The sequence below is a fragment of the Rhineura floridana genome, chromosome 2, assembly GCF_030035675.1.
Source record: "Rhineura floridana isolate rRhiFlo1 chromosome 2, rRhiFlo1.hap2, whole genome shotgun sequence".
In the NCBI taxonomy this organism is placed as follows: domain Eukaryota; kingdom Metazoa; phylum Chordata; class Lepidosauria; order Squamata; family Rhineuridae; genus Rhineura; species Rhineura floridana.
In genome coordinates, this window is record NC_084481.1 from 52,140,543 (window position 1) to 52,167,572 (window position 27,030).

At 40.4% G+C, this 27,030-nt stretch overlaps 1 protein-coding gene and 1 pseudogene across 8 annotated transcripts in view; one reads left to right on the top strand and one right to left on the bottom strand.

Moving 5' to 3' along the window:
• SLC4A10 (solute carrier family 4 member 10) overlaps nt 1–27,030 on the bottom strand; it is a 307,201-nt gene that overhangs the window by 111,695 nt on the left and 168,476 nt on the right. For all 8 annotated transcript variants that reach the window (XM_061608644.1, XM_061608641.1, XM_061608643.1 and 5 more), the window contains one exon: nt 21,819–21,965. In XM_061608644.1, coding sequence (XP_061464628.1) covers nt 21,819–21,965 — 147 coding nt within the window. The remainder of the gene's footprint in view (nt 1–21,818; nt 21,966–27,030) is intronic.
• On the top strand, nt 22,157–22,693 carry LOC133376072 (cytosolic iron-sulfur assembly component 2B-like; annotated as a pseudogene).

Genomic DNA, 27,030 nt, shown 5'->3' on the forward strand with positions numbered 1-27,030 from the left:
ACCATTCCGATATTATTTTTATTAACACTTTAACAACCAAAATGCCCTCCGGAACGGAATGAAACAGCCCGGAACGGCGACTTCCCAGCGAGCCAGACCTCCCAAGTTCACCAGTCCCACATGACTACATGGGATTCATGCAATAAGACACAAAACTTCCACAAAAACCACGTTCCAATACCCGTTCTGGGCAATAATACGCTTTTACATAAAACAGCCGGGAACGGCAACTTCCCAATGAGCCAGACCTCCCAAATTCACCAGTCCCACATGACTACATGGCCTGTTCTGTTCCGTTCCGGCTTTTACACCGTCCCACCTTTTAGCCACCATATTGCACTGCTAATTCATGTTTAGCTTGTCGTCTGCTAAAACACCTAGATCTTTTTCATATCTACTGCTGTCAAGCCAGGAGTCACCCATCTTATAGTGGTGCATTTTTGGTAATTTGAGTCCAGTTTTCCATCCTGTCAAGAGCATATTGGATCTTGTTTCTATCTTCTATAGCGACTCCCCCTCCCTGTTGGGTGCCATCTGCAAATATGATGAACATCCCCTCTACCCAAGACAGAACCCTGCAGCATTTGCCACTTCTCTCCAGGCACATATTTTAGTTACTAATTTCCAAAAGTGCTTGTCCTTACCCTTTCAAAATGATTACAGACGCATGGTTTCTGGAGCAGCTCCAGTCTACCCATGGGCATTGTGAGCAAGCATCAGGAATAATAAAGAAAGAATGAATCTGAACCAAAGCAGAAAGGCCCTGGCCCACCCCTTTTTCAAAAAATGTACTTCATCAGGATTGGACAAAAGGCTGTCTCCATACAGAGAAACGAATGTAAACCAATCAGGATCTTACAAGTTGGCAAAAGCTAGAGCTTGTGAAAAGCCAACTAAGAGCCAAGCAAGGCCAGAATAACATAACACACAAGAGCTGCGCAACCTACCTGGTAACAAGCATATTAATATTTCAACAAGAAATTTCAGGAGATCAGATTTTTTGTTGTCTAGGTGACAGACACATTACACAAATCAGTCTAGGCAAGCAACCCCTAAGGTGCTTCCAGCTGGGGGCTTAATATTGGTTTATGTACAGGTCATTGAGATATTGCAAATGGGTCAGTGACAACAAGGCCTTTTATATATATATAACTTAATCGGATTTCTCTTCAAAAGGGTAAATCTGGACTAAATGTGGTGAAAAATATTGGCTAGCATTTTGATGATGGTGATATCATACTGCAAACAACAGCAACCTTGCATTCAGGAGAAGCACCAATCCCACAATAAACACCTGTCTGAAAACAACCCTAATCATGTCAAGTTGGTCATATAAGTCAGATTCATCACACATATATTTCACTCTTTTTTCAGGATATTCAAGTGACTTACAAGGAGATTCCCATAAGGCACAGAGCAGGTCAACATCTGTTTAACTTTAACGGTGCCATATCGTCAAGTATTCCCAGGCTATTCAGGATGAAGATGTAGCTTTTCTTCTGCATTTAGCAATTCCATGTTAAGGCCAAAGATCACAAATATAATTTACTTGAAGAATAGAGGGGGAAATATAATTCATTTTAACTTCAAACTGGAGCATTCACAGTGGAAAAGAGTGCATAATGATTATTTGCGAGGAGGGGATCTACAGGAATGCTCAAATGACCAAACTAGACAAGACACCATTCATGCAATTAGCAATTGTGTAAATAGCTTTTTCTAAATGGCAGACATGGGGACTCCAGTTCAGATCAGAACCCCAGCACGGGGAGTGGAGGGGCAGATAGAAGCATTTAATACTCAGCCCCCTGCTGCAGTCCTCATCTGGACTGGGCCTCTTGCTCCTACTTTTTGCATTAGAAGAAATGTTCCCATTGTTGCGAATGGGAGCTTTTATTCCAATGAAAAGAGCAAGGGCAGGGGGCAATATCCAGATTGGGACCATGGTGCGGGACAAAGGGTTGAAGCATTAACCCCCACAACAAAGTCCCTGTCTAGATCTCCCTGGGCCAAGGTCTAAATTCCAATTCAGATCCAGCTGCAATGGAAATAGCAGCTGTTTTCTTTTCTTTTTTACTAGATGGTGCCTCACTCTACTAGACGGCCTTGAATCACACTTTACAAGGGATGAGGATACATTTTAATGTGACTATGGAAATAGAATATTGGAAACAAGTTCTTTTTCAAGAAGGGATGGGGCAGCTGGATAATTCCAGAATACAGAACGCAAATAATCATGAAGTACTCTTCGCACAAAACCAGCATTCAGTAAATCTGGTTAAAGTTTGTTCGAATAATAATTTCAAGATGATACAGTCCTGCTCCACATCCATCCATCCTTCCCTTCTAACTGTAACTCTCCTATGAATGAAGAGCTATATTCATGGGTGGGTTGCACATACTTACCATTTCACATAGGGAAGGACCCAGAAGGGGGTCATAATTATTTAATAAACTGACTATTTACTTATTTAAAATATTTATAAGCCCCTTTTCAACCACCACAAATTTAACTAACATTCTGGTAAATGCACAGATGTTTAGGGACAATTTTGCAGTGTCTGGAAGTATTTGGCTAAAATACCACCAATGATCTCATCCCTTATATACTCGACTAATTAATACACTTTGTAGGAGAGGACATCCTGCAGATATCATTTTATCAGAAGATCTGTTTCATATCATATAGGAATTGGGCCTTTAGTGTGGTGGCACCTATCCTTTGGAATTCCCTTCTGCTACACATCAGACTGGCATTATCTTTTTTGGCACTTACTGAAGACCTTCCCTTTTCAACAAGTCTTCTAAGCAGAGACCTTTATCTCAACCTGTATCTGTATTGGATCTGAAATAGTTTTTACATATTAAATTGTTTTTATATATAGAATTGTTTTAATTGTTTGTCTATATGGAATTGTTCTTACATATGGAATTGTTTTTATTGTTGATATGTTTTTACTGTGAAATCACTTTGAGATATTTTATGGGAAGATAAAAATAAAGAGAATCAAATAAATAAATACTAGCTTGCAATTGTATTTCTTGTTGTTTCATATATTATTGTCATTCTGCTTGTTTTGATTTTCGTAAATCACCTTGAAATCATTGGTAAAAGGCAGTATATAAATATTTATTTATTTACGTATACAATCATCCCTGTGAGGCACATCTGGGGGGGGGAGGGGGGAGCAACTACTCAGATACAAACTAACTAATTCATACTTAATTTAGAAACACGTTGTTCAAAATAATAACCTACAGTAGTTCTGTTCTTAGTGAGACAACCATTACACTCAGACCAATTTTAAGTCCCTTGTTTACTATGATTTGTCATATTTTCTTAAACTCTGGCTGCATTAACCCAGTGCAAGTGTTTATTCTCAGAACACAAATGGCCCTTTCTAGCAACCTCTTTAGATGAGGGAGCATGCAAGGAGCACCAAGAAGCCCTTTCTAGCAACCTCTTTAGATGAGGGAGCATGCAAGGAGCACCATGAAGTCTCCTAATCATATCAGCTCATGCCATGAGCTCGTGCCACGGGCTCATGCATGCCCTTTCCCCCTCTAACATGCAGTCTCTCCTTCCTTTCCTGGTTTGTGATAACCATGACATCAAAAACAGGCAAACTATGGTTAGTGCTAACCAGTAACTGCCTCCAATTTTAAACTATAGATTGAAGTGGATTTTGCAAACCACACATTGGAGACAGTTCCTTTTCAATGCGACCAGTCTGATTTGGAAATTATAGCAAAGTATGAGCATTGCAAACCAATCGTGAGAGGAATCAACCCCAAGCTAGAAAGGGAAGGGATACAGTTAGTTGGAGGATGGATCATACAAGCCCATGGGATGTCCTCTAAACCATTCTATGGAGGAATGAAACATGATGTCTGAACTAAGCTAATGAGTGCATCTATAAATACACACCATCAGCAAATAATAAAAAATAACATATTGGCAGGTGTATTTCATGCACAGTGCCTTCTGTGGTACATAAAGTACTACAGTATTTCTAACATCCATGATTCATCTCCAACACTGATGAGTAATGCAATGATCAAAACAGATGCTGACAAAGCCTTTCTGTTCTCTATGACCAGGGCTTTTTTTATGACACTATTCACCAATATGGAGTACTGGCACATGTTTTTTTGTAGTCCGTGGAAGCCACTTTATGCTGGCACCCACAGCACTTTTATCAAATATTTTTTATTTTATTATACTGGCAATTCCTTTTTTTAAAAACAACAACACTGCACTATGATCATGCATTTTCTGTGCAAAAGAGACATTCCAATATATATACAAAAATTAACCTAAAAATACAGCTGATATGCTTCAAACTTGACTGGACCTCAAATTCATCAAATCACACTCTTCATAAGTAGTAGTAAACAAATGCAATTAAAACATTAAAAATAGTATTTTATTTATTTATTGGCTATTCCACCCTTCCTCCCAAAGGAGCCCAGGACAGAAGTAGTCAATCTCCAAAGTTATGTGGATTGATTGTGAAAGGGAAACTTAACATTAAGTGGCATGAAAGAAGATTATTGTAAACTTGGGGGTACTAACCAAGGAGCACAGTGTGCCTGATTGTGCCAAAATATCCACATCCCTCTGCTATCATCAAGTGTACCAAAAATCTAGTGCCTCCTAGATATAATCTGTAACGTACTAACATAGCATATACTCTTAGGACATTGAGGCAAAGCCCTGCAAGCTGAGATGCAAAGGAGTAGGAATCCTCAAAGATTTTGCCTTTACAAAATCAAAACATGAGGGCATACCTATGAGCTTTGTGATGCTACAAAGTCCCAGGATGCCAACTTCGGGTTCCAGGATAAACCAGAAGAAAAAAAGCCTGACTGTAGTTTCTGTTAGAACGGGGAAGTCTGCTATCAGCTATTTCAAGCATAACCCTTAAATTTGCTTTTATTGGCTTGAGGAAAGGGTAAATCATGGTTGATTCACAGATGCCAGTTTTCCTACAGAGAAATCACTTCCATAAACGAAAAACATAAACTATATAGGTGCATATGATGAATTCACAGGTGCCTAGTTAACCTCATAAAAAGTATAGTGGGGAAGTGGGGGCTCTGGTCCTGAATAATAAGCATGTATGCCCTCTATTTTCATTTCATATTAGTGGAACCAATCTTATTTATTTATTTATTTATAAATAATAAATAAATAAATCCCACCCTTCCTCCCAGAAGCAGCCCAGGGCGACAAACAAACATTTAAAAAACAAAACATCTTAAAAAGCATCTTAAAAAGCAATTCCAACACAGATGCAGACTGGGATAGCCTCTACTTAAAAGGCTTGTTGAAAGAGGAAGGTCTTCAAGAGGTGCTGAAATGATAACAGAGATGGTGCCTGTCTAATACTTAAGGGGAGGGAATTCCACATGGTGGGTGCCACTACACTAAAGGTCCACTTCCTATGTTGTGCGGAATGGACCTCCTAGTAAGATGAGCAGGACGCCCTCACCTGCAGAGTGCAGTGATCAACTGGGTATATAAGGGGTAAGATGCTCTTTCAGGTATCCTGTTTATCTGGATTACATCCTCACTGTGAGAGAGGTGCTGCAGAGGCTGTGGGAACATCACCTGTATGCTAAACTGGAGAAGTGTGGGTTCGACCTAACTACTTTGGACTTTCTAAGCTATCGCATCACGCCGGCAGTGCAGATGGACCCAGGAAAGGTGTGCTGCGTCCTCTCCTGGCACACACACCCCAAGACTAAAAAAGGCTTGGAGTGATTCCTTGGGTTTGCCAACTACTATAGATGGTTCATTGCAGCTTTCTCCAACTTGGACTGCCTCAAGGGATCTGGGATGTTTCAGTGGTCTGAGGCAGCCCAGCTGGCCTTCAAGTGCCTGAAAGAGTTATTCTCCTCAGAACTGATATTGAACTGAGTCAACTGATATGCCAATCCCCACCAACCTTTCATGGTGGAAAGAGATGCCTTGGGCGTGGCCATCAGACCAGTGTTGTTACAACCCGCTGAGAAAGGGGGTAGACTGCTTCCCTGCACCTATTTCTCCCGAAAGCTGACCAGTTCAGAGCCGAACCACACCATCTGGGAGAAGGAATTATTAGCACCTGAGACGCATTCGAGACCTGGTGACACCTCTTGGAAGGAGCCCGGCATGAGCTGGAGGTCCATACTGATCATCAGACCTTCAAGAGCCTACCAGCGGCCCGTAAGCTGAACCAAGGGCAAGTGAGCTGTGCTCAATTCTTTGCTAGGTTTCATTTCCACATCAGCTACGTTCCTCAGGCTCAAAACCGCAGGGCTTAAGCCCTTTCCTGCAATCCTGAGCACTATGAAGCCTGGCCTGAGCCCCTCCTATGTCATATCATACCCCTAGACAAGCTGGTGACAGCTGTCCCAATTCATGGATCAAAGATCTGTGTGCTGCTCAGGAACAAGACCCTTTCGCTCAAAAGCAGATGCGAGATCTAAAGCAGCCCCTTCAGGACCAGACTCCAGGCTTCTCCTGGGGAGGGGTGCTCTACCATTATGAGGCCCTGTACATGCCCCCCAGGGAGCTTCCAGCCAAAATCCTACCACAATGTCATAACACCCTGACCACAGAGCATTTTGGGGTGCTCAAAACGCTACAGCCGTCACAAGCGATTTCTGGTGGCCAAGAATAAAGCATGACAGTGAGAGATATGTTCAGTCTTGCCCCACTTGCATGAGAGCCAAGCACACCCCGGGCGACCAGACAGGCTACTGGAGCCACTCCCCATGCCTGAGGGACCCTGGTGGATAGTAACCCTGGACTTTATCACGGACTTACCTGCCTCTCAGGGAAAAACTACTGTTCTGGTGGTCGTGCATGCCTTCAGCAAGATCGCCCATTTCACTCTGTGCCGGCGCACCAACAGCCCAAGAGATTATGGAAACTTCAGCTGGTGCAGAATGCTGCGGCCAGAGTTCTTACTGGGATTAAAAAATATGATCATATAACCCCTGTCCTGGCCCAGCTGCACTGGCTACCAATATGTTTCCAGGCCAGATTCAAAGTGTTGGTTCTTACCTATAAAGCCCTTAACGGCATTGGACTGCAATACCTGGTGGAACGCCTCTCCTGCTATATACCTGCCCGTTCACTATGTTTGACATCGAAGGCCCTTCTCCGGGTTCCAACGCATATGGAGGCCCGGAGAGTAATAACCAGAGCTAGGGCCTTCTCAGTGGTGGCCCCCGAGTTATGGAACGCCCTCCCTGATGAGATACGCCTGGCGCCTTCTTTATTATCTTTTCGGCACCAGGTAAAGACCTACCTCTTTGCCCAGGCATTTTAATTTAATTTTATTTTAATTTGTCTTTGTCTTTGTCTTGATTTTGTTTCTATATTTTACAGTGTATTGTTATCATGTTTACTGTATTTTAATCTGTTTTTACCTTTTGTACACCGCCCTGAAAGCTAGAAAGCTATAGGGCGGTTTAAAAATCTAATAAAATAAAATAAATAAATAAAAATATGCAGTTGTTTATTACACACATTTTCCGGGTGCATGGGCTCCCTACCAGCCTGATCTTGGATCAGAAGCCCCAGTTCATAGCCCGGTTATGGTGCACCCTGTTTCAGCACCATTGAAACTACAGATTGAACTACGACTTTCTTCGTCACACCACCCCCAGATGGATGGACAGACAGACAAAGTGAACACCACTCTGGAGCAGTATCTCAGCTGTTATGTCAATTATCAGCAGGATAATTGGGTGTCTTTATTGCCCCTGGCTGAGACTGCCTACAATAATTCTGTGCATACCTCTACCCAACAGACTCTCTTCTTCACCAATTTTAGCTACCACCCTTGCACTTTCTTCACTCCTAACTCCACCCTGGCAGTTCCTGTGGCAGCAGAGCTTGTACAAGAGTTGCTGGCGATGCAGCAGCTGTTACAAGAGCAATTGACAAGAGCTAAGGCCACCTACAAGAGAGTTGCCGACAAGCATCGCGAGCCTGGCCCCGTGATACAGGTGGGAGATAGAGTATGACTATCTATGCATTATTTGCCAACAAATGTGCCTTGCCACAAACTAGAGGCTAGGAGGGTGGGGCCTTTTGAAGTAGAGGCACAGATCAACCCGGTAGCATTCCATTTATGCTTGCCAGCTACCATGAAGACTTACCCAGTGTTTCACCATCCGTTGCTAACCCCGGAGGAGCCACCGAATCCCTACTGGGCACCCACCACCCCACCTCCACCAGTAATTGTCAATGGGCAAGAGGAATAGGAGGTGGAGCAGATCCTCAACTCCTGTTGGCGCAGAGGAAAACTGCAGTAATTTGATCCACTGGAGGGGTTTGGGGATGGAAGAAAGATCTTGGGAGATGGCATTGGGCATCCATGCGCCTGAGTTGGTGAGAGAGTTTCATGAAGGATACCCTGGCAAACCCAAGCCTCCCGGGTGGGGGTAGGATTGGCATGGGGGGGTTGATGTTAGCCCTGCTGGGAGGGGGTGGACTGACAAAAATGAAGCAGAGAAGAAGGAGGACTTAGAATGGAATGGTAGAGCCAGTGAGGGGCTGAGTGGGAAGTTAGAGTCAGAAGGCGCCCCAGCTCTGGACTTTGACAGTTCAACCCCAGCAGCTCCAGAAAACCCCATGGACCAGCCAGTTGTTTCCCAGCTGGATGCCTCCCCTCTTCCTGCACCCACATTGCCGGCAGGCAGGCCTCCTACCTCTGAAGGGGAAGACGGAACAGTGACGGAGGCTCCACCTTCACCTTGCACCAGGAGGTGAATGTGGCGGGAAATTCAACAGACACAGTTGAGGTGGAGTCTTCAACTGCGCACACGCTCCCAACAGTGACTGCTGGCACACACAAGCAGGGTGCCCACCCAGCCTTACTTAAGCCAGGGAGGGGGGAATAGCTGCTAAGTCAACAAGTTAGCGCAGCGAAGTTGTGCCTAGTTAGACCTAGAGAGAAGATGAGTTCTGAGTAAGCCGTAGACAGATTCATGAAGCACACTGAATTTAAACTTTCTCTTACTACAATAAAATAAAAAACCACAGCCATGTCTGAATCTGAGTTCTTTACGTTCGGGCAGGACAATGAGACATGACAGGAAATAAGCAGTAGTGGACAATGTGGTAGGGTGCCATCTCTCACCTGTCCTCCAGTCAATCATGTTGCTGCTGCTTACTGGGAGGAAGAGTGGGAGAGGTGAGGTGATGGTGAGGCTGGTATGGTGCAAATACACTGGTGGAACATTTTTAATGGGTCTTCCATTAGGAACCTGGTTCAGTTTCATTTCTTAATCCTAGTTGTACTGACAAATGTTTCTGATTTATTGTGCTTTCATCCAACTCTTAGACAGGTTTACATGCGGTCGCCAGGTAGCCTTCCCAGCCAAGCTACCTCCCATCCCTACTATTTGCAAGACCTACTTAACATCTTCAGCAGTAAAACTGCACCATGTCCTTGCAGACCACCTATTTGAAATATAATGCATGCTGTGTTGAAACTCACCAACTTTTTCATCTGTATGCTGGCAAGAGAACGTGAGCTCTCTATTGTTTAGTGGCTCCTCACCAGGGATGGAGAACCTGTGGCCCTCCAGATCTTCCATCGTCCCTGATAACTGGCCATGCTAGCTGGAGCTGATGAGAGTTGGAATACAACAAAATCTGGAGGGCCACAGGTTTCCCAACCTTGATCTAAACCTTTTTTAAAGACCACCATCAAGATGTTTGCATTTATTGGAACTTCCCAGGAGGATCCCTACGCCTGTGCAGCCTCTGAGACGAGCTCCGTCTTGGATGAAACTTACCCAGTTTAAATTCAGTCAGAAGGCTCTTTTCTGACTGGGAATAATTTCTTCCGGATAAGGAAGAAATGTGAGATTTCCCACACAGCTTTGCTTTGATTTTTGGAGTCTGGAATTCGTCAGAATTGTCTGTCTTCCAGCAGCTCAGACAGAGCGAGGATTTTTATGCTAGCTCAGCTGGATAAGTGACCCGTTTTTTTTTATACGGATTAACAGGCAAACATCCTCCTGTCTACATTCATCATTTTCTTATCTATACAGCTAAAGAGATTTGTCAAAGTAACAGCAATTGAGATAACCTAGGTGAGGTAAGACTTTCCTTTTTTTTATTCACGGAACTAAGGGGGAAGAAAATATAAATAGCTTATCTTTTTTTTTTATTGCAAAAAGCTGACATGGAAAATAGCATTTTAAAGATTACAACGGACGAGAGATTTCTGATTGGAAGAGATAAGAAATCTTTTTGATTTATAAGGCTTTTGTGTAATATATGGCTGGGACTATTTTTCCTGATCTACTTTTTTTTTTGACGAATCTGCTCATTCTCTCTGCTACTAGTTATTTGGATGCTGTGAACTAAAGCCATTCTTACACTTCCGGGCAGATAAGAGATAAGGGCTGTCTAGCGTGTGACGTCAGTTGGTTGGAAAGATTAACTCCTTTGTAACTGGTTAAAGAAATAAGCTGCTCTTTGTTTGGGACATTGAAAATTGAAGGAGTTTTGTTCCTTTGGCTTTAAGAATGACAATTAAGAAGATCATGGATGCACAAGAAGGGACTTTATCTCTAGACATGTTTCAGAAAATAATGAATGGGATTAACTCAATAAAACAAGAACTGAGAAATAATAGACAAGCGTGGAGAACTGAATTTCACGAAATGAGACAGGAGCTGAAAGAAACTCAGGATTCTATGAGAAAGGAGAATAAAGATAGATCTGGAAAACAAAAAAAGGATGAAAGAGAAATTAAAGGCAAGGTTCAAATTATGGAGATTGGCTTAATTATGGACATGAAAAATGATTTGGATTTCCTGGCTGTGATGGATCCTGGAGACAAATATTATAGTTTGGAATTCAGCGCTGTCCCTGAAAGAATTGAAGAGATTGGAGATAAAGATATTATCGGTTCAAAAAAATTCCTGGACTGGAAGGATTTGATGGAACTTGAAATGGAGAAAGTTAACAGAATTAATCCCTGTTTTGTGTCAATGGAAAAACCTTCAAGAGATGTACTAATGTATCATGTGGAAAAGAGGAACAGAGATGCGGCTTTGCAACAATACTTCAGTGATACGTTTGGATTTGATGGCAAGAAAATATCTGTGATGGAGGAAATTCCTATCAGACTTTTATTATATGACTATGACAGCAAGATTTTTGGGTGCGTAAAGATGGAAGATGGAAGATGGACCCAATATGGATAATGACAGAAGAGCGATTTAAAATTACTGGACTTAGTAGATTTGAAGAGCTGGATTAATTGATATGTTTATTTAGTAAAAAAATTGATTGACATATATCTCAAGGATTGGAAACTTCTCTTTGACTTTTTGTGGAAGATTAAAATGATAGGATGTTAATGAGATTTGAAACCAACTAAGATAACCGCTGGAGGAAGGTGATTTTATAATCTATTAAGAGATAGGTTTGTTATATATTATAGATTTATAGCTGAATTATAGCGATTTGAAATTACTGGACTTAGTAGATTTGATGAGTTGGATTAATTGGCATGTTTATTTAGAAAAAAAATTGATTGACATATATCTCAAGGATTGGAAACTTCTCTTTGACTTTTTGTGGAAGATTAAAATGATAGGATGTTAATGAGATTTGAAACCAACTAAGATAACCGCTGGAGGAAGGTGATTTTATAATCTATTAAGAGATAGGTTTGTTATATATTATAGATTTATAGCTGAACTATGACAAATCGGAAGTCAATATTTTTTCTTTTTTATATATATATATATTTTTCTTCTTTTTGCATTGTACTAGTTATTGATTTGTGTTGTTTTCTTTTTGTATTGTTTTGGTTTTGAAAATTGGAATAAAAATTAATTGAAAAAAAAAAAAGATGTTTGCATTTATTCAAGACTTAACTTGTAGTTCTAATGCCTTATAGCCAGTGCAGTGTTATCTGTATGAATGCTGGATTCTGGGGCACCCAGGCTGTATCCTAAGCTTATATTGTAGGAAAGAAGTCCCACTGAACAGCAGGACTTCTTTCTGAGTAAACATCTACTGTACAGGCCATGAAGCTCACCGTCTCTAGCCTTGGACAAGCCGCATCTCTCAGCCTAACCTACTTCACAGACTTGATGAGAAACAAACGTATTTTACACCCTGGGATAGGAGAGAAAATTAACTAAATTGGGGGGGAAAGGAGACAAATATAACATCCTCTTGACATTTTAGAGAACATTTAATTCATCCTCAGTTGCCAACTGCCATTGGTTGGTAGAGCCAGAAATATTCATAATTTGAAAACTGCAGTGTGGACACAAAATAGGAATACAAAATCACTCACATGGAATCTTTGGGTGATCCTGATGATCTCTTATGACCTTTAAGCAATTTCTAAACTATTTTTGTCAATGTGGTGGTGGGGATTCAGATCAGGGGTATGGCAGGGAAGGGCAAAGGTTAGACCCCTCTCTCCCAATGTCACAGCCTCAATCCAAATTATGTCTCTTGGAGGCTGACTGCAGCAAAAGAAGACCGCGAAATTCAGGCCCAACACTGTTTATGATCTCTAGAATATTGTCAGAATTCTCTGCCACACAACAGAGATTTCATGACCCATAGAGAAAGTTGATATAGAAGAAAACACCGTGAAACCTGATGACAATTTTTTTTGCTGAAAACCTGGCTACAGAAAATGTTTATCCATTACATCAGTGTTTCTGTTTTTTGTAAAACAAATTAGGTGCCGATACTCAATATCATGGTAAAAGTATTATGGATGTAAGCACAAAATGGCTGCCATGGGCAGCAAAAAAAAGAAAGAGTTGACAGTACTCCCTACTGATGAGTACCATCTCAAAAAAAAAAAGCCCTGCATTGCATATATTACATATTATCTAGTAATTTGATATTTAAATTCTAATTTTAAAAAATAGATATTTTAAAATAACAAAACAAACAATGGATTAGCAGCATCTGTTTAACAGTGGTCTGAAATGTGTTTCTCTTTCTACTCTAGGATCTTAGAATAAACATAATTTGTCCACAATAGATGCAGTTAAGTCATTTGGTTTCACAGTATTTATTCTGTGCAACCCATTCTTAATCCTCTTAATACTTACTAAAGTTATATTTCTAAAGATGGTTCTATGAATTTCATCCACCGTACATTTTTCTGAAAGATAGTTTAAGGATTTCAAGCCCTTTTCTAAAGCCTTAGCCTTGCTCCTACACCCTCAACACACCTTGCTTCCACTTTCAACTAGGGTTGCCAGGTTCATGGCCTGAGACTGATCCTGTATCTTTAGGAGAAGAGAAAGTCAGCCAAGTGCTGGTGTTCTTGCAACCCTGTAATGGGAAAAACCACAAGGTGGAATTCTCCCTTCCCCCTGCACAACTTTTAAAGATAGAGAAGAAAAGACCTTCGATAAAACCACAAAGTAGATAACACATGTGCTTGGCTCAGCAGTTTCTTTCACAAATAGTTGAAGGATGTCAACGTGATGATGGAAATCTGCTTCTGTATGCCTTAGAAAATTTGCTGTAATGCAAGAGTGAGCAGAAAATTGTCTATAGGAGGGATGTTTGGACTGAAGCATGTCTGAATTTCTCTCCAAGTCGCCACTTGCTTTGTTTTGTTTTGCTTTGTTTTGTTTTACTTTGTTTAATAAAGTGCCTCTGGCAAGATCTGGATTTATACAAAATGGGAAGCTCTGTTTTCTTCCACAAAGCTAATGAGGAGTCTATTGAAGTGGAAGAACAGAGATGCACTAGCACTATTTAGGGTAAATATAGTGATCTCATATGCACTATACTTTGCAGACACACCTTTAACTAGTATCTGTACAAGTGAAACTAATATCCTGGACTTTCAACACCTGTATTTAAATACATTTGATGTTGGAACTTTACTGTAAACCCTGCAACTCAGGAAATAGAAGAGACAGTAAAACATGGTCCACCAAAGCACCCAGAACTGTTTCTAGCAAATGCTACTTCCCACACATTTCCTAAGTCTCTGCTTCAGTGTAAATGTCCAAACAATGAATCTATGCCTCATGATTGGATCGTTTGGAGTGGAAGCCAACAGGCATGATTTTGTTTTCTTTGCCACCTTTTTCCTTTTCAGCCTGAATCAATTCATATGTATTTTTCCTCTAAATCAGGATAGTCATGCCAGCTGAAATAGAAAAAAATGTATGACAAAATCCCAGAACGTTAAGGTAGCGATCTTCACAAAGAATGCTACTTGAAGTGGTGAACCTTAGACACTCAACTAGGACACAGCAGTACTATCTTTCACAGCATGGAGCAGATTCAAAATGAAGTCAAAGTTACAAAACAAATACTACGGTTGCTTGATGTGACATTATTTCTTAGTGAAAGAAGCTTGGCCTTCAGAGATGCATCTCAGAAAATTGAAGAGCGAAATTATACAAATTTTCTTGGAGTCTTAGAACTCTGGAGTCATTATGAACCAGTTCTTCAAAAACATGTTGGCAGGGTCACAGAATCTCAAGAAGCTGGTAAACACAAGTATATTATCTGTCTATTGACATACAGAATGAGTTTATTTCTTGCTGTGCCCATCATGTCAGAAGTGTTATCTTCGAACAGAGAGTAAGTTCTTATCCAACCCTGGCTGATCAAACTCTACGTGGTAGAATTGCACAATGGGAAGTGAATGGTTATTTTAGACTCAGGGATTTTTTCACACAAGGACTACCAGTAACATTACAACAACTAAAACAACAAGTTAGATTACTGCAATGCACTCTACGTGGGGCTAGCTTTGAAGATGGTTTGGAAACTGCAGCTTGTGCAAAATGCAGCGGCCAGATTGGTAACAGGGACCACACCGTTCAAACATACAAAACCGATTCTGAACTGCTTGCATTGGTTGCCTGTATGTTTCCAAGCTTGATTCAAAGTGCTGGTTTTAACATATAAAGCCTTATACGGCTTGGGACCACAATACCTGATGGAACGCCTCTCCCAACACGAACCCACCCGTACACTATGCTCAACATCACAGGCCCTCCTCCAGGTGCCTACTGCGAGGGAAGCTGGGAGTCTGGCAACAAGGGAGTGGGCCTTCTCAGTGGTGGTCCCCAAATTATGAAATGATCTTCCTGACGAGGTGTGCCTGGTGTCAACACGGTTATCTTTTTGGTGCCATGTCAAGGCTTTCCTCTTCTCCCAGGTATTTTAGCATGTGTTTTTAAATTGTTTTTTTAAAAATGTGTTTTTAAATTTGTATATTTGTTTTTAATGTTTTTAATTGTTGTAAACCGCCCAGAGAGCTTTGGCTATGGGGAAGTATACAAATAAATAAAAGTAGATATTCATGATTGGAACCTTAACTGGCTACAGAAAATACAGGTGGCACATCTCCTTAGAGATATTAATTTTAAAATACATGCCACAAGGACACTTACACAGTTTGAACATATTGTTTTAAGCCAGGGCTCAAATGGAAAAGGCATTGTGAAGCAATTTTATAAGGTTTTGCTGGAAATTCAAATGGGTTCTTCTTGTTTTCCCAAACAACTTTGGGAGGATGATAGAAAAATTAAAGTAGAGGATAATAAATGGTATGCGCTATGGATGGCCAAACCATTTAAGTCTGTCTCCACCAATTTGAAAGAGATTAGTCTAAAAATACACCATGGATGGTATCGAACCCCAATTCAAACAGCACGAATTACATCCACAACAAATTCTACCTGCTGGAGAGGATGCCAAGACCAAGGCACATACTTCCGTCTCTGGTGGACCTGTCCCCGAATTCAGATTTTTTGGGGGGAGATCCACAGAGAACTCCTCCAGATCACAAGGGAGAATACTATCATAGAATCATAGAATAGTACAGTTGGAAGGGGCCTATAAGGCCATCAAGCCCAACCCCCTGCTCAATGCAGGAATCCAAATCAAAGCATTCCTGACAGATGGCTGTCCAGCTGAGTCTTGAATGCCTCCAGTGTCGAACAGCCCACCACCTCTCTAGGTAATTGGTTCCATTGTCATATGGCTCTAACAGTTAGGACGTTTTTCCTGATGTCCAGTCGAAATCTGGCTTCCTGCAACTTGAGCCCATTATTCTGTGTCCTGCACTCTGGGATGATTGAGAAGAGATCCTGGCCCTCCTGTGTGTGACAACCTTTCATGTACTTGAAGAGTGCTATCATATCAACCTTCAGTCTTCTCTTCTCAAGGCTAAACATGCCCAGTTCTTTCAGTCTCTCCTCATAGGGCTTGGTTTCTAGTCCCCTGATCATCCTTGTTGCCCTCCTCTGAACCTGTTCCAGTTTGTCTGCATCCTTCTTGAAGGGCGGAGACTAGAACTGAATGCAGTACTCAAGATGAGGCCTAACCAGTGCTAAATAGAGGGGAACTAATACTTCACGTGATTTGGAGACTATACTTCTGTTATTGCAGCCTAATATAGCATTTGCCTTTTTTGCAGCCACATCACACTGTTGACTTATATTCAGCTTGTGACCAACGACAATTCCAAGATCCTTCTCACATGTTGTATGGCTGAGCCAAGTATCCCCCATCTTATAACTGTGCATTTGGTTTCTTTTTCCTAAGTGCAGAACTTTGCATTTATCCCTGTTGAATTTCATTCTGTTGTTTTCAGCCCAATGCTCTAGCCTAACAAGGTCCCTTTGAATTTTCTGTCTTCCACAGTATCAGCTTTGCCCCCCCAATTTTGTATCATCTGCAAATTTGATAAGCATACATTATGCGTACAGCTGAATTATTTTTACTATCTGTTTATGAAGGTTAGAATGCAGATATCAAATTTAAGGATTTAATATTTTTCCTTCTGGCGGCAAACCAAACAGTGGTTCAACGATGGAATGAATTAAAAGACCTGAATATCTTCGCTTGGTTACAAAATGTATAGAACATTGCTTTATTGGAGAAAATTACTCACACACTCTGTTTCTCCTGAGGACTGGAAAAAGCAGAGAACTTCAGTGCCACATGGTGGAGATTTTTTACATATGCTTCAGAACATGACTTACATGGACAATTGTCAGTTGCAGCAAAACGCATACAGTTGAGTTAAATTACTTTCCTTTTTATATCTTTGGATAACAATACTGTCCAGTTCTGTGATTTCCTAGGGGACAGAGGGAGGGGGGATTATTGGTATAAGAGGGTTTGTAGGGTTTTTGGTTGAGGGGAAGGTCATATCATACTGACGTATTATAGTATATTGTGGCTTATGTTTTAATTATCTTGTATTGGATAAGTGTAATGCCAATTTCCTGTTTTGTTAATTTTGTTCTTTAATAAAAATTTCAAATTTTTTTATCTTCAAACAGAGAAAAATGTAAAATATTGTTCTACTATTGTTGATGCATCTCCAGATTCAAGTCATGTTGAACAAATATTCATCTTGTGATATGTTTACTTCAATGAAAAACTTACAAACAAGAAATACGATGATTGTGAGATTTCATTGACTGCAGCCAAAAAAACAAAAGTTGCCATTGCAAACTTGATTTGCTCAACACTCGAGAAAACACTTGATTCCTCTTAATAAATACCATGGCCAAGGTTACAACAATGAAAGTAACATGAATTGGGTGTATAATGGTGCACAAACACTTTTTCCTCAGTGGAATCCTCTTGCAAAATTTTCTCCATGTGCTTGTCACAGTCTTAACTTGTGTGGAAGGCTTGCTGCTGAGTGTTGCCCTGAAGGAGTGACCTTTTTTGGCATAGTACAGCAACATTATAATCTGTTTAGTTGTAGTCCCCACCCATGGGAAATTCTGAAAGAGTATTGGAAGTTCTCTACATTCAGTGTCTGATTTCTGCTTGAGTACATCGGTGGATTCTGTACAACCAATTGCAGCTCATTTAGATAAGACTGCCATTGCTGTGGAGACTTTGAATAACCTAAATTTGTCTGTAGAGACATGTACTGTGCTGCAGGGTGTTTTACAATATATCACATCATTCAAATACATAATCACAGCAGCACTCTGGTCAAAGTTGCAGGTATTAATTGACTACAGAAGTAAACTGCTATAAACTTGAAATACTACCAATGATGTTGAAGTAAAGAACACTGAAAGCATGCTAGTTGACTTAAGCTTTTTTTGAGAAAGCTGGAATGCTGTACTCTCTGAAGCCAAAGCTGTTGCAAAAGCAATGAATATCACGCCAGAATTTCCAGAGAAATGCACTGAGGAAATCATTTCATTATGAAATCCCAGATAAAGTGACAGAAATCCAGATCTATTCAAGATAGATTTTTTTATGTAATTCTCAACAATCTAATTTCCAACCTTAAAAATCATTATGAAGGTTTTAGATGAGAAATTTAGGGTTTCTGTGGAAATGCACCAAGATGACTTAAAACCAGACTGAAGAAATGTGCAAGTCATTCACTGAAGAGTACTATGCTGATGTTATGGATGGGTGAGAAATTTGATTCAGTTCTCATTTGAAGCCGAATCTATCAAATTTGCACTTTCCGAAACAATATGAGAACTGAAACATAGCCATCCTCTATCACAGGTAAAATCCTTGCAAGTATCCTCGCAAATCACCTCCTACCGATCTCAGAGGATGTCCCCCCGAATCTCAAAATGGTTTCTAACCTTCCAGGGGGACAGTGGACATGATCTTCACTGCATGACAGCTTCAAGAAAAATGCCGGGAGCAGAATCAACCTTTATATACGGCATTTATTGATCTGACTAAGGCCTTTGATACTGTGAATCGAACCGCTCTCTGGACCATCCTTCTGAAAACTGGATGATAAATTTGTGAATATTTTGCAACTGCTTCATGATAACATGACAGCAACAATTTTGGATAACAATGGCTTTCAGAGCAATCCATTCTAAGTTGGATCAGGCATAAAACAGGGATGTGTCATAGCTCCTACCTTATTTGCTATTTTCATTGCTATGATTCTACACCTTATTGAGGGGAAACTTCCTACTGGTGTGGAAATCATATATCGAACAGATGGAAAGCTTTTTAATCTCAGTAAACTGAAAGCAAAAAGTAAGGTAATGTCAAACTCTGTCGTAGAACTTCAATTTGCCGATGATAATGTAGTCTCTGCACATTCAGAGAAAGATCTTTACACTATCCTAAATGTCTTTGCAGAAGCATATGGAAAGCTTGGGCTCTCACTTAATATTAAAAAAACCAAAGTGCTTCATCAACAGGTGCGAACTAGTCCCTCTGTAGCACCATCAATCTAGCTTAATGGTGTGATGCTGGAGAACGTTGATCACTTCCCCTATGTTGGCAGCCATCTCCTGGTAAAAGCTGACATCGATTCTGAAATTCACCATCGTTTGAGCTCTGCAAGTGCCGCATTCTCCCAAATGAAGCGCAGAGTGTTCAAGGATTGGGATATTTGCAGGAAGATCAAAATGCTTATTTATAAAGCCACTATACTACCGACCTTACTGTATGCCTGTGAAACATGAACAATTTATAAACGCCACTCCCAGCTTCTTGAAAGATTCCACCAACACTGCCTCCAGAAAATTCTGCAAATTACTTGGGAAGACAGACGGACTAATGTTACCATTTTGGAAGAAGCAAAGACTACCAGTGTTGAAACAATGATCCTTCAACATCAACTTTGCTGGACTGGCCATGTTGGTCAAATGCCTGATCACCGTCTTCCAAAGCAATTACTTTACTCCCAGCTTAAGGATGGAAAACAGAACATCAGTGGACAGCAAAAGAGGCTTAAAGCTGTTCTTAAAGTGAATCTAAACAAATTTAACATGAGCATCAAGAACTGGGAAGTCTTGGCCCATGAACATCCCAAATGGAGGTCGGCTATTATTAAAGATGCTATGGACTTTGAAGAAGCACGAATACAGGGCAAACAAGACAAATGAGCTAAGCGGAAGGCACGTCAAACAAATCCTCATCGCGACCATCTTCCATCTGGAAACCTATGTCCTCGCTATGGGAGGCTGTGTGGATCCAGAATTGGCCTCCACAGTCACTTACAGACCCACTGTTAATGACCTTATCGTGGAAGACAATCTTACTCAGCCACAAGTGATTGCCAATTAATGAATTAATGAATATTCAGATTTTGCAATGAAGTTCATCAACCAAACAATATTTACACAAATTGATGTGTTAGGACAAATTGATGAGTTAGGGGAAAGTGTGCATAAAAATGAATATATGTGTGTATATAATATAACACAAAATGCATTATATGACAATAATGGCTTGCAAAAACTATGTACATTAGTCAAAACTGCCTACAAAAATGTGTTTATTAGGAGAATTCACACTAATATGCTGAAGAATTTTCATTAGAATTTAAAAAAAAGAAACATCACAAATTGCTGCAGAAATGTGAACTGAATTTAAAATTGGAAAAATGAGAAACTCAGAGGACCAAAATTGACAGAACTTTCCATCCCTAGCTGATGTCCCAACAGACTTGTGTGAAAAAGTGATCTATCAACTTATTTGGCTACCTTTGGAGACATTACTTTAGAACCACTGAACCTCTTAAATAAGATTCATCAACATAACATTTAGAGCTTATTTCCAAATGTTTGTGTGGTTCTGCTTATCTTTTGCACTTTTACAGTGACTGTAGCTAAAGCATAGAGGTCATTGAGCACTCTGGTTCATATTAAAAAGTGCCTTAGGTTAACTACATGTCCAGAGTGCTTCACAGATTTGGGAACCTTGGCCACTGAATCAAAACTTGCAAGAAAACTCAACTTTGATTATATAACTGAAACATTTGCTAATAGAAAAGCCCACAAAGCACTGTTAAATGTGTTATAGATGAATAGACTGATGAAGCCAGTGTGCTTTCATTCAAATGTATTAACACTACTGATTAAGCACCTTAGTAATGTAGTAGTATTAAAATATTAACTTTATTTATTTGCACTTTTGAACAGTATTATTTTAATTATATTAACTATCCTGTTCTAATAAATGTTTTTCATTTCTTTTTTATCTTTCTCACCCTAAGTTAAACCTATGTCACTTAAAACCTTGTCTAAAGAAAGTAGTAACATTTGGTTTGTAGGAAGATTTAGGGAAGGGGGCCTGATCATGCCCTGCTCCCTTCATAGTCTTACAGTGGGGCAAAATCATCTTATAACAGAGAAAACAATTCAATCCAGGCAAGAAGAAAATGCTGATGGTAGGAGACCTTGCTAATCAACATTTGGATAACATTCCTCCTCTAGTCATGCTGCCCTTCAGTGATCATATTTGCAGCTTTAGCGTGCTCAGGAGCCCTGTTGCTTGATGTTTAGGAATCAGCTGTGGCAGGAATTGCTACTTACCAATGCACTTCTACATCAGTTTTGTACCCCAGGATCCTTGTACCCAAAGGATCTGGCCACTATCATGCATTCTCTGGTGTCATTTAGCTGTGCCTACTGGTGACTGGCCTGGCCTGAGGGCACTTAAAACCTTTTTTGCCAGAAGCAAGCAGGCCAGGATTTGAATCCCCACACAACCATGAAGCTCTCTCAGTGACCTTGGGCCAGTCACTGCCTCTCAGCCTCAGAGGAAGGCAATGGTAAACCCTCTCTGAATACTGCTTACCATGAAAACCCTATTCATAGGGTCGCCATAAGTCGGAATCGACTTGAAGGCAGTCCATTTCCATTTTCACTGTAATATAATCTACATGGAGCTGCCCTTGGAAAGAATTTTTTTTAAAAATTCTACAGCTGGAAACTACAGCTGGGCAAGAATGCGGCAGCATGTGTCTTTCGCATGCACCATTTATACATTTAAAAAAAAAATAACTTTACATGCAAAGGTTTAGGAAAAAAACAAACCTTACCAAATGAAGGTGACTCTCTGCCATCTTCTAAACCCGAATCTCGTTCTCTGTCTCTCTTTCTGTGTTTGTGTCCACGGTGTCGATGGCGTCGATGGCTTTTTCTTCCTCCCAATGGTACATGAACTCCAATAAACAATGTTCGGTGACCTACACAGCAGAGTACAGGTTGGGTAAGTATAGTATTTAACACAATTGATATTGAAGCTCTATTCCAATGTGGATCCAGTCCCTAAATAAATTAATAACGGCAAGAGGGGAGAGACTGAGAGGGAAGAAAAAAAGATGCATTATCTATTTATATATATATATATATATATATATATATAAATGTTGACACTATGTTAAAGGTAGCAAAAGGTTGAAAAATGCTGAAAACTACAATGGCTTAGCATAAATAAAATGCCTCGCTGGCAGGAGGTGCCCTGGAAAACATCAACTTGCTCATTTACCATCACCAGGACAAGCGACCCGTCGCAGCATGCGAGGAGGAGGATGAGCTGCCCAAAGCCATCAACGACTACAAGATCTTTGATCTCATTCATTCCATCAATGACCAAGAACACTCCTTAACATTAGAAGAGCTGAATGTTGTGGAACAAGTTCGAGTCAAGGTAAATTATCCAGAGAGCGCTGTTTCAGTGGAATTTACTTCCACAATTTCTCACTGCAACATGGCAACACCAATTGACCTGTCAATCAAAGTGAAGCTGATCAGATCCCTCCCTGAAAGGTTTAAAGTAGATGTCCACATAACACCTTGAAGCCATGCATCAGAGCATGCAGTAAACAAGCAACTAGCTGACAAAGAACAAGTGGCAGCTGCCTTGGAAAACACCCATTTAATGGAAGTGGTGAACTAGTGCTTGTCTGGATAAGCCTTATGATGTGTGTTCGGGTGGGGCCACAGGCTGAAGTTTAGTTCCCTTTCTGTTGAAGATGCTGTTAAAGGCTTGTACCTGTGTCTAAGTAAAATAATTGTGATTGTTTTGCTTTTTAAATAAAGGCAATACCCCTTTCACTATGTAAAAAAAAAAGCCCAATGGACTGATGAAGCAGCTGGAACAAATGTGATAAAATTAGGACAGTAAAAACAGTACTAACCCCAATTTGCACAGTAGAGCAATACTTTATTACAACCAAGCCTAATTCCAATTTTGTCATTTTTTCATCCGAACTTTTTATTGGTTGTGGCATATATATTACTGCCTAGATGGACCAACATCAAAATGGGACCCAATTTCATTTGGACATCCATGATGTATCACTAATGGGCATATGACAGGGTTAAGGGGTGAAGCATGAGAACTAGCTCACATTAGTACTTCTTGAACACAATTGTGCACCACTGGGTAAGTATTCTGATAACTGCCATAATGATTTAAAAAAACTGTTATTGAAAGGCAGCTTTTGTTTAAGTATTAATGAGCAAAAATATTTGTCCAACTGTAGGCTTCAGCTATGTTATTTTCTGGTCATCTGAACAGCCCAATGCAGCAAAGTAATATTTACGGCTTTGCTAGAATCCGATGTGTCAATCTCAACACACCTACCCCCTCAAAAGAAAGGTCAGCTGAAACACCATGTGACCTCTAATCCCATGAAGGCTCCAACAAGGACAGAAAACACAGCACAGCATCATTCGTCACAAAACATCAAAGAAATATGGGACTGACAGGAATTCTTTGATAAAGGAGCTATAAACAAGCTCCTAGCAAACTAGTAAAAAACACTGGTCTTCTTTTACAATCTCTAGTTTCCAATCCTACCCCACTTAATAGTGTTGCACATAATTAATTTGGATTACAGTGCTACAGTTCTTATATCATTTTTTAATGATGCCTTTGGATCCTCAAAGGGTTTTTTGAAACAAACTAACATGATCAAGACAGATTGCTTCTTTCTTTCTAACTGCTTATTTTTATAGTTTTCAGCGACAAATGGACAAAACAACCATCCCATCCTCTTTTCCAGTCCCACTAGTCCAGAGCTTGGAAAAGTTACTTTTTTGAACTACAACTCCCATTAGCCCAATCCAGTGGCCATGCTGGCTGGGGCTGATGGGAGTTGTAGTTTAAAAAAGTAACTTTTCCAAGCTCTGCCCACTACATATGGATTACTTCTTGAGACCAGCTCTCTCTCTCTCTCTCTCTCTCTCTCTCTCTCTCTCTCTCTCTCTCTCACACACACACACACACACACACACACACACACACACACACTCACACACACACACACACACACACACACACTGCAGTCTGCTTTGTAGCCTGTAATGCTCACAAAACAGGTTAAGAAATTGTGCTGTTAAACTGTGAAAGCATGTCAAGCACAGCACACACATACCAGTACATGAGAAAAATAAACTGTCCCAAGCCAGCCATACCATTAGGCACAGTGACACAGCTGCTTTGGGCATCTGATTCTGGGTGTCATAAATGATTGGTGAAGTTATTTAATTTGCTGTTGTTGAATTTTTACTCCTAAGGAAAAGCTCTTGTCGGGTTTTCTGTCTTAGGTGCCCAAATAGCTTGATCAGCCTTGGGTACAAAATGCACCTTGACTGAGGAGGGTGGTAGTGGTGGTGGTCACAATTTGCTCTTCCTCTTCAGGCAACAAAATGCCTTGGGCTGACGCTGACCAAAGTGCAGTTTTAAAATTAAAACACAGGAATATTATCTTAATATTTCTGTGGTGGGAACAGAAGTTGAAGAAAGGGGCTATCCAATTTTTTCCAATTACTTCTGAAACAGAAAAGCTTTTTTTCTTTAAGTCATTCAAATCAGTTCCCTCTACTTTGGGCAAGAAGTAGGCAAACTTACTTTAGAGCTAGCCTTCACATTATTTAGCATTAGGTAGCATAATTCTTGCCTGTATGTGTTTAGCCTGCACATGGATGGGGCAGGGGAGGGTCATAAATCCACTGTTATGCATTTAGCAAGCCAACCACTGTCTATTATCTTTGCAAAATCATGGAGGATGAGTGACATGCCGGAGGACTGGAGGAGGGCTAATGTTGTTCCTATTTTCAAAAAGGAAGAATCAGGGACTACAGATCAGTCAGCCTGACACTGATCCCTGGGAAAATTCTGGAGCAGATTATAAAGCCATCAATCTGTAAACACCTTGAAAACAATACATTGCCAACATGGATTTATCAAGAACAAATCCTGCCAAACTAATCTTATCTCATTTTCTGATCAGGTAACTTCCCTTGTAGACTGTGGGAATGCTGTGGACATAATATATCTCAACTGCATCAAAGCTTTTGACAAAGTGCCCATGATATTCTGATTAACAAACTAGCTTAATGTGGGCTGGATGGAACAACTAACAGGTGGATCCACAGTTGGCTCCAGAATCATACTCAAAGAATGCTTATCAATGGTTCCTTCTCAAACTGGGGGGAGGTAATGAATTGGGTACCACAGGGCTCGGTCCTGGACCCAGTACTTTTCAACATTTTTATTAATGATTTGGATGAGGAGGTGCAGGGAATGCTTATCAAATTTGCAGATGATACAAAATTGGGAGTGACAGCTAATACCTTGGAAGACAGAAACAAAATTCAAAGGGATCTTGATAGGCTGGAGCATTCAAACAACAGAATGACATTTAACAGAGATAAGTGCAAAGTTCTACACCTAGGAAAAAGAAACCAAATGCACAGTTATAAGATGGGGATACTTGACTCAGCAATACTTCATGCGAGAAGCATCTTGGGATTGTTGTTGATCACAAGCTGAATATAAGCCAACAGTGTGATGTGGCTGCAAAAAAGGCAAATGCTATTTTAGGCTGCATTAACAGATGTATAGTATCACGTGAAGTATTAGTTCCCCTCTATTCAGCACTGGTTAGGCCTCATCTTGAGTACTGCATCCAGTTCTAGACACCACACTTCAAGAAGGATGCAGACAAACTGGAAGAGGTTCACAGGAGGGCAACGAGGATGATCAGGGGACTAGAAACAAAGCCCTATGAGGAGAGACTGAAAGAACTAGGTATGCTTAGCCTTGAGAAGAGAAAACTGAGGGGAGATATGATAGCACTCTTCAAGTACTTGAAAGATTATCACACAGAGGAGGGCCAGCATCTCTTCTTGATCATCCCAGAGTGCAGAACACGGAATAATCAGCTTAAGTTACAGGAAGCCAGATTTCGACTGAACATCAGAAGAACCTTCCTAATTATTAGAGCCGTATGACAATGGAATCAGCTACCTAGGGAGGTGGTGGGCTCTCCAACACTGGAGGCCTTCAAGAGGCAGCTGGACAGCCACCTGTCGTATATGCTTTAATTTAGATTCCTGCAATGAGCAGGGCGCTGGACTCAGTGGTATTATAGGCCCCTTCCAACTCTTCAATTCTATGATTCTAGTTTGTTTGCATTGTTGATACTGTTTTGCTATGCTTTTGGTTTTGACCTTGTTTGTTACATTGATTATCATTTTGCTATTTTGTATTAATTTTCCCTCTGTTTGAGAATTATCCACTTTGGGCTTACTTTGGGAAGGAAAAAACCCTAAGCAATAAGTGAAGCAAACATAAAACAAGATGAACAAAAAAATCAACAAAAATATGTTTTATTATTAGCTCAAATCTAAGACCCCAATCCACTATATGGTCAGGTTTGTAACAACCCTATTTCCATAAGGTCACCGCCTGAATTTACATACCTACCCTTCTTTCTCTGCCTGCTCTATGCTGCATTTACTCTGCATTATTATCCTGTCCTCCACTGATCAAAAGCCAAGATGTATTTTCTATAGGTACAGAAATATTTATATGCCACCTTTTTCATCCCCATGAGGACACCCAAGATGGTTTACAATAAAGATATAATTCTGATTCAATAAAAATTTAGAATAGTAAAATGTTTCAATATAATAACAGCAACAATGAGCAGAACAATTTAAATACATTTAAAATCCATTAAAATCCTGGTGAAAAAAAACCCTCTTGACTGCCCACATAAGAACCATTAATGAAGGGTCCAGTCAGACCACTTTTGGGAGAGAATTTCACCACCAGCATGTTGCAACTGAGAAGGTTTTGTCCTGTGTTACCACTAGCCATGCATCCATTGGTAGAACATAGAGCAGGGCCGCCAATGATAAACATAATCGACTGGCAGGTTCACGCAGCTGAAAGTACTCCTTCAGATATCCTAGTCACAAACCATTTAGGGCTTCACAGGTTCCTTGAAAATAATG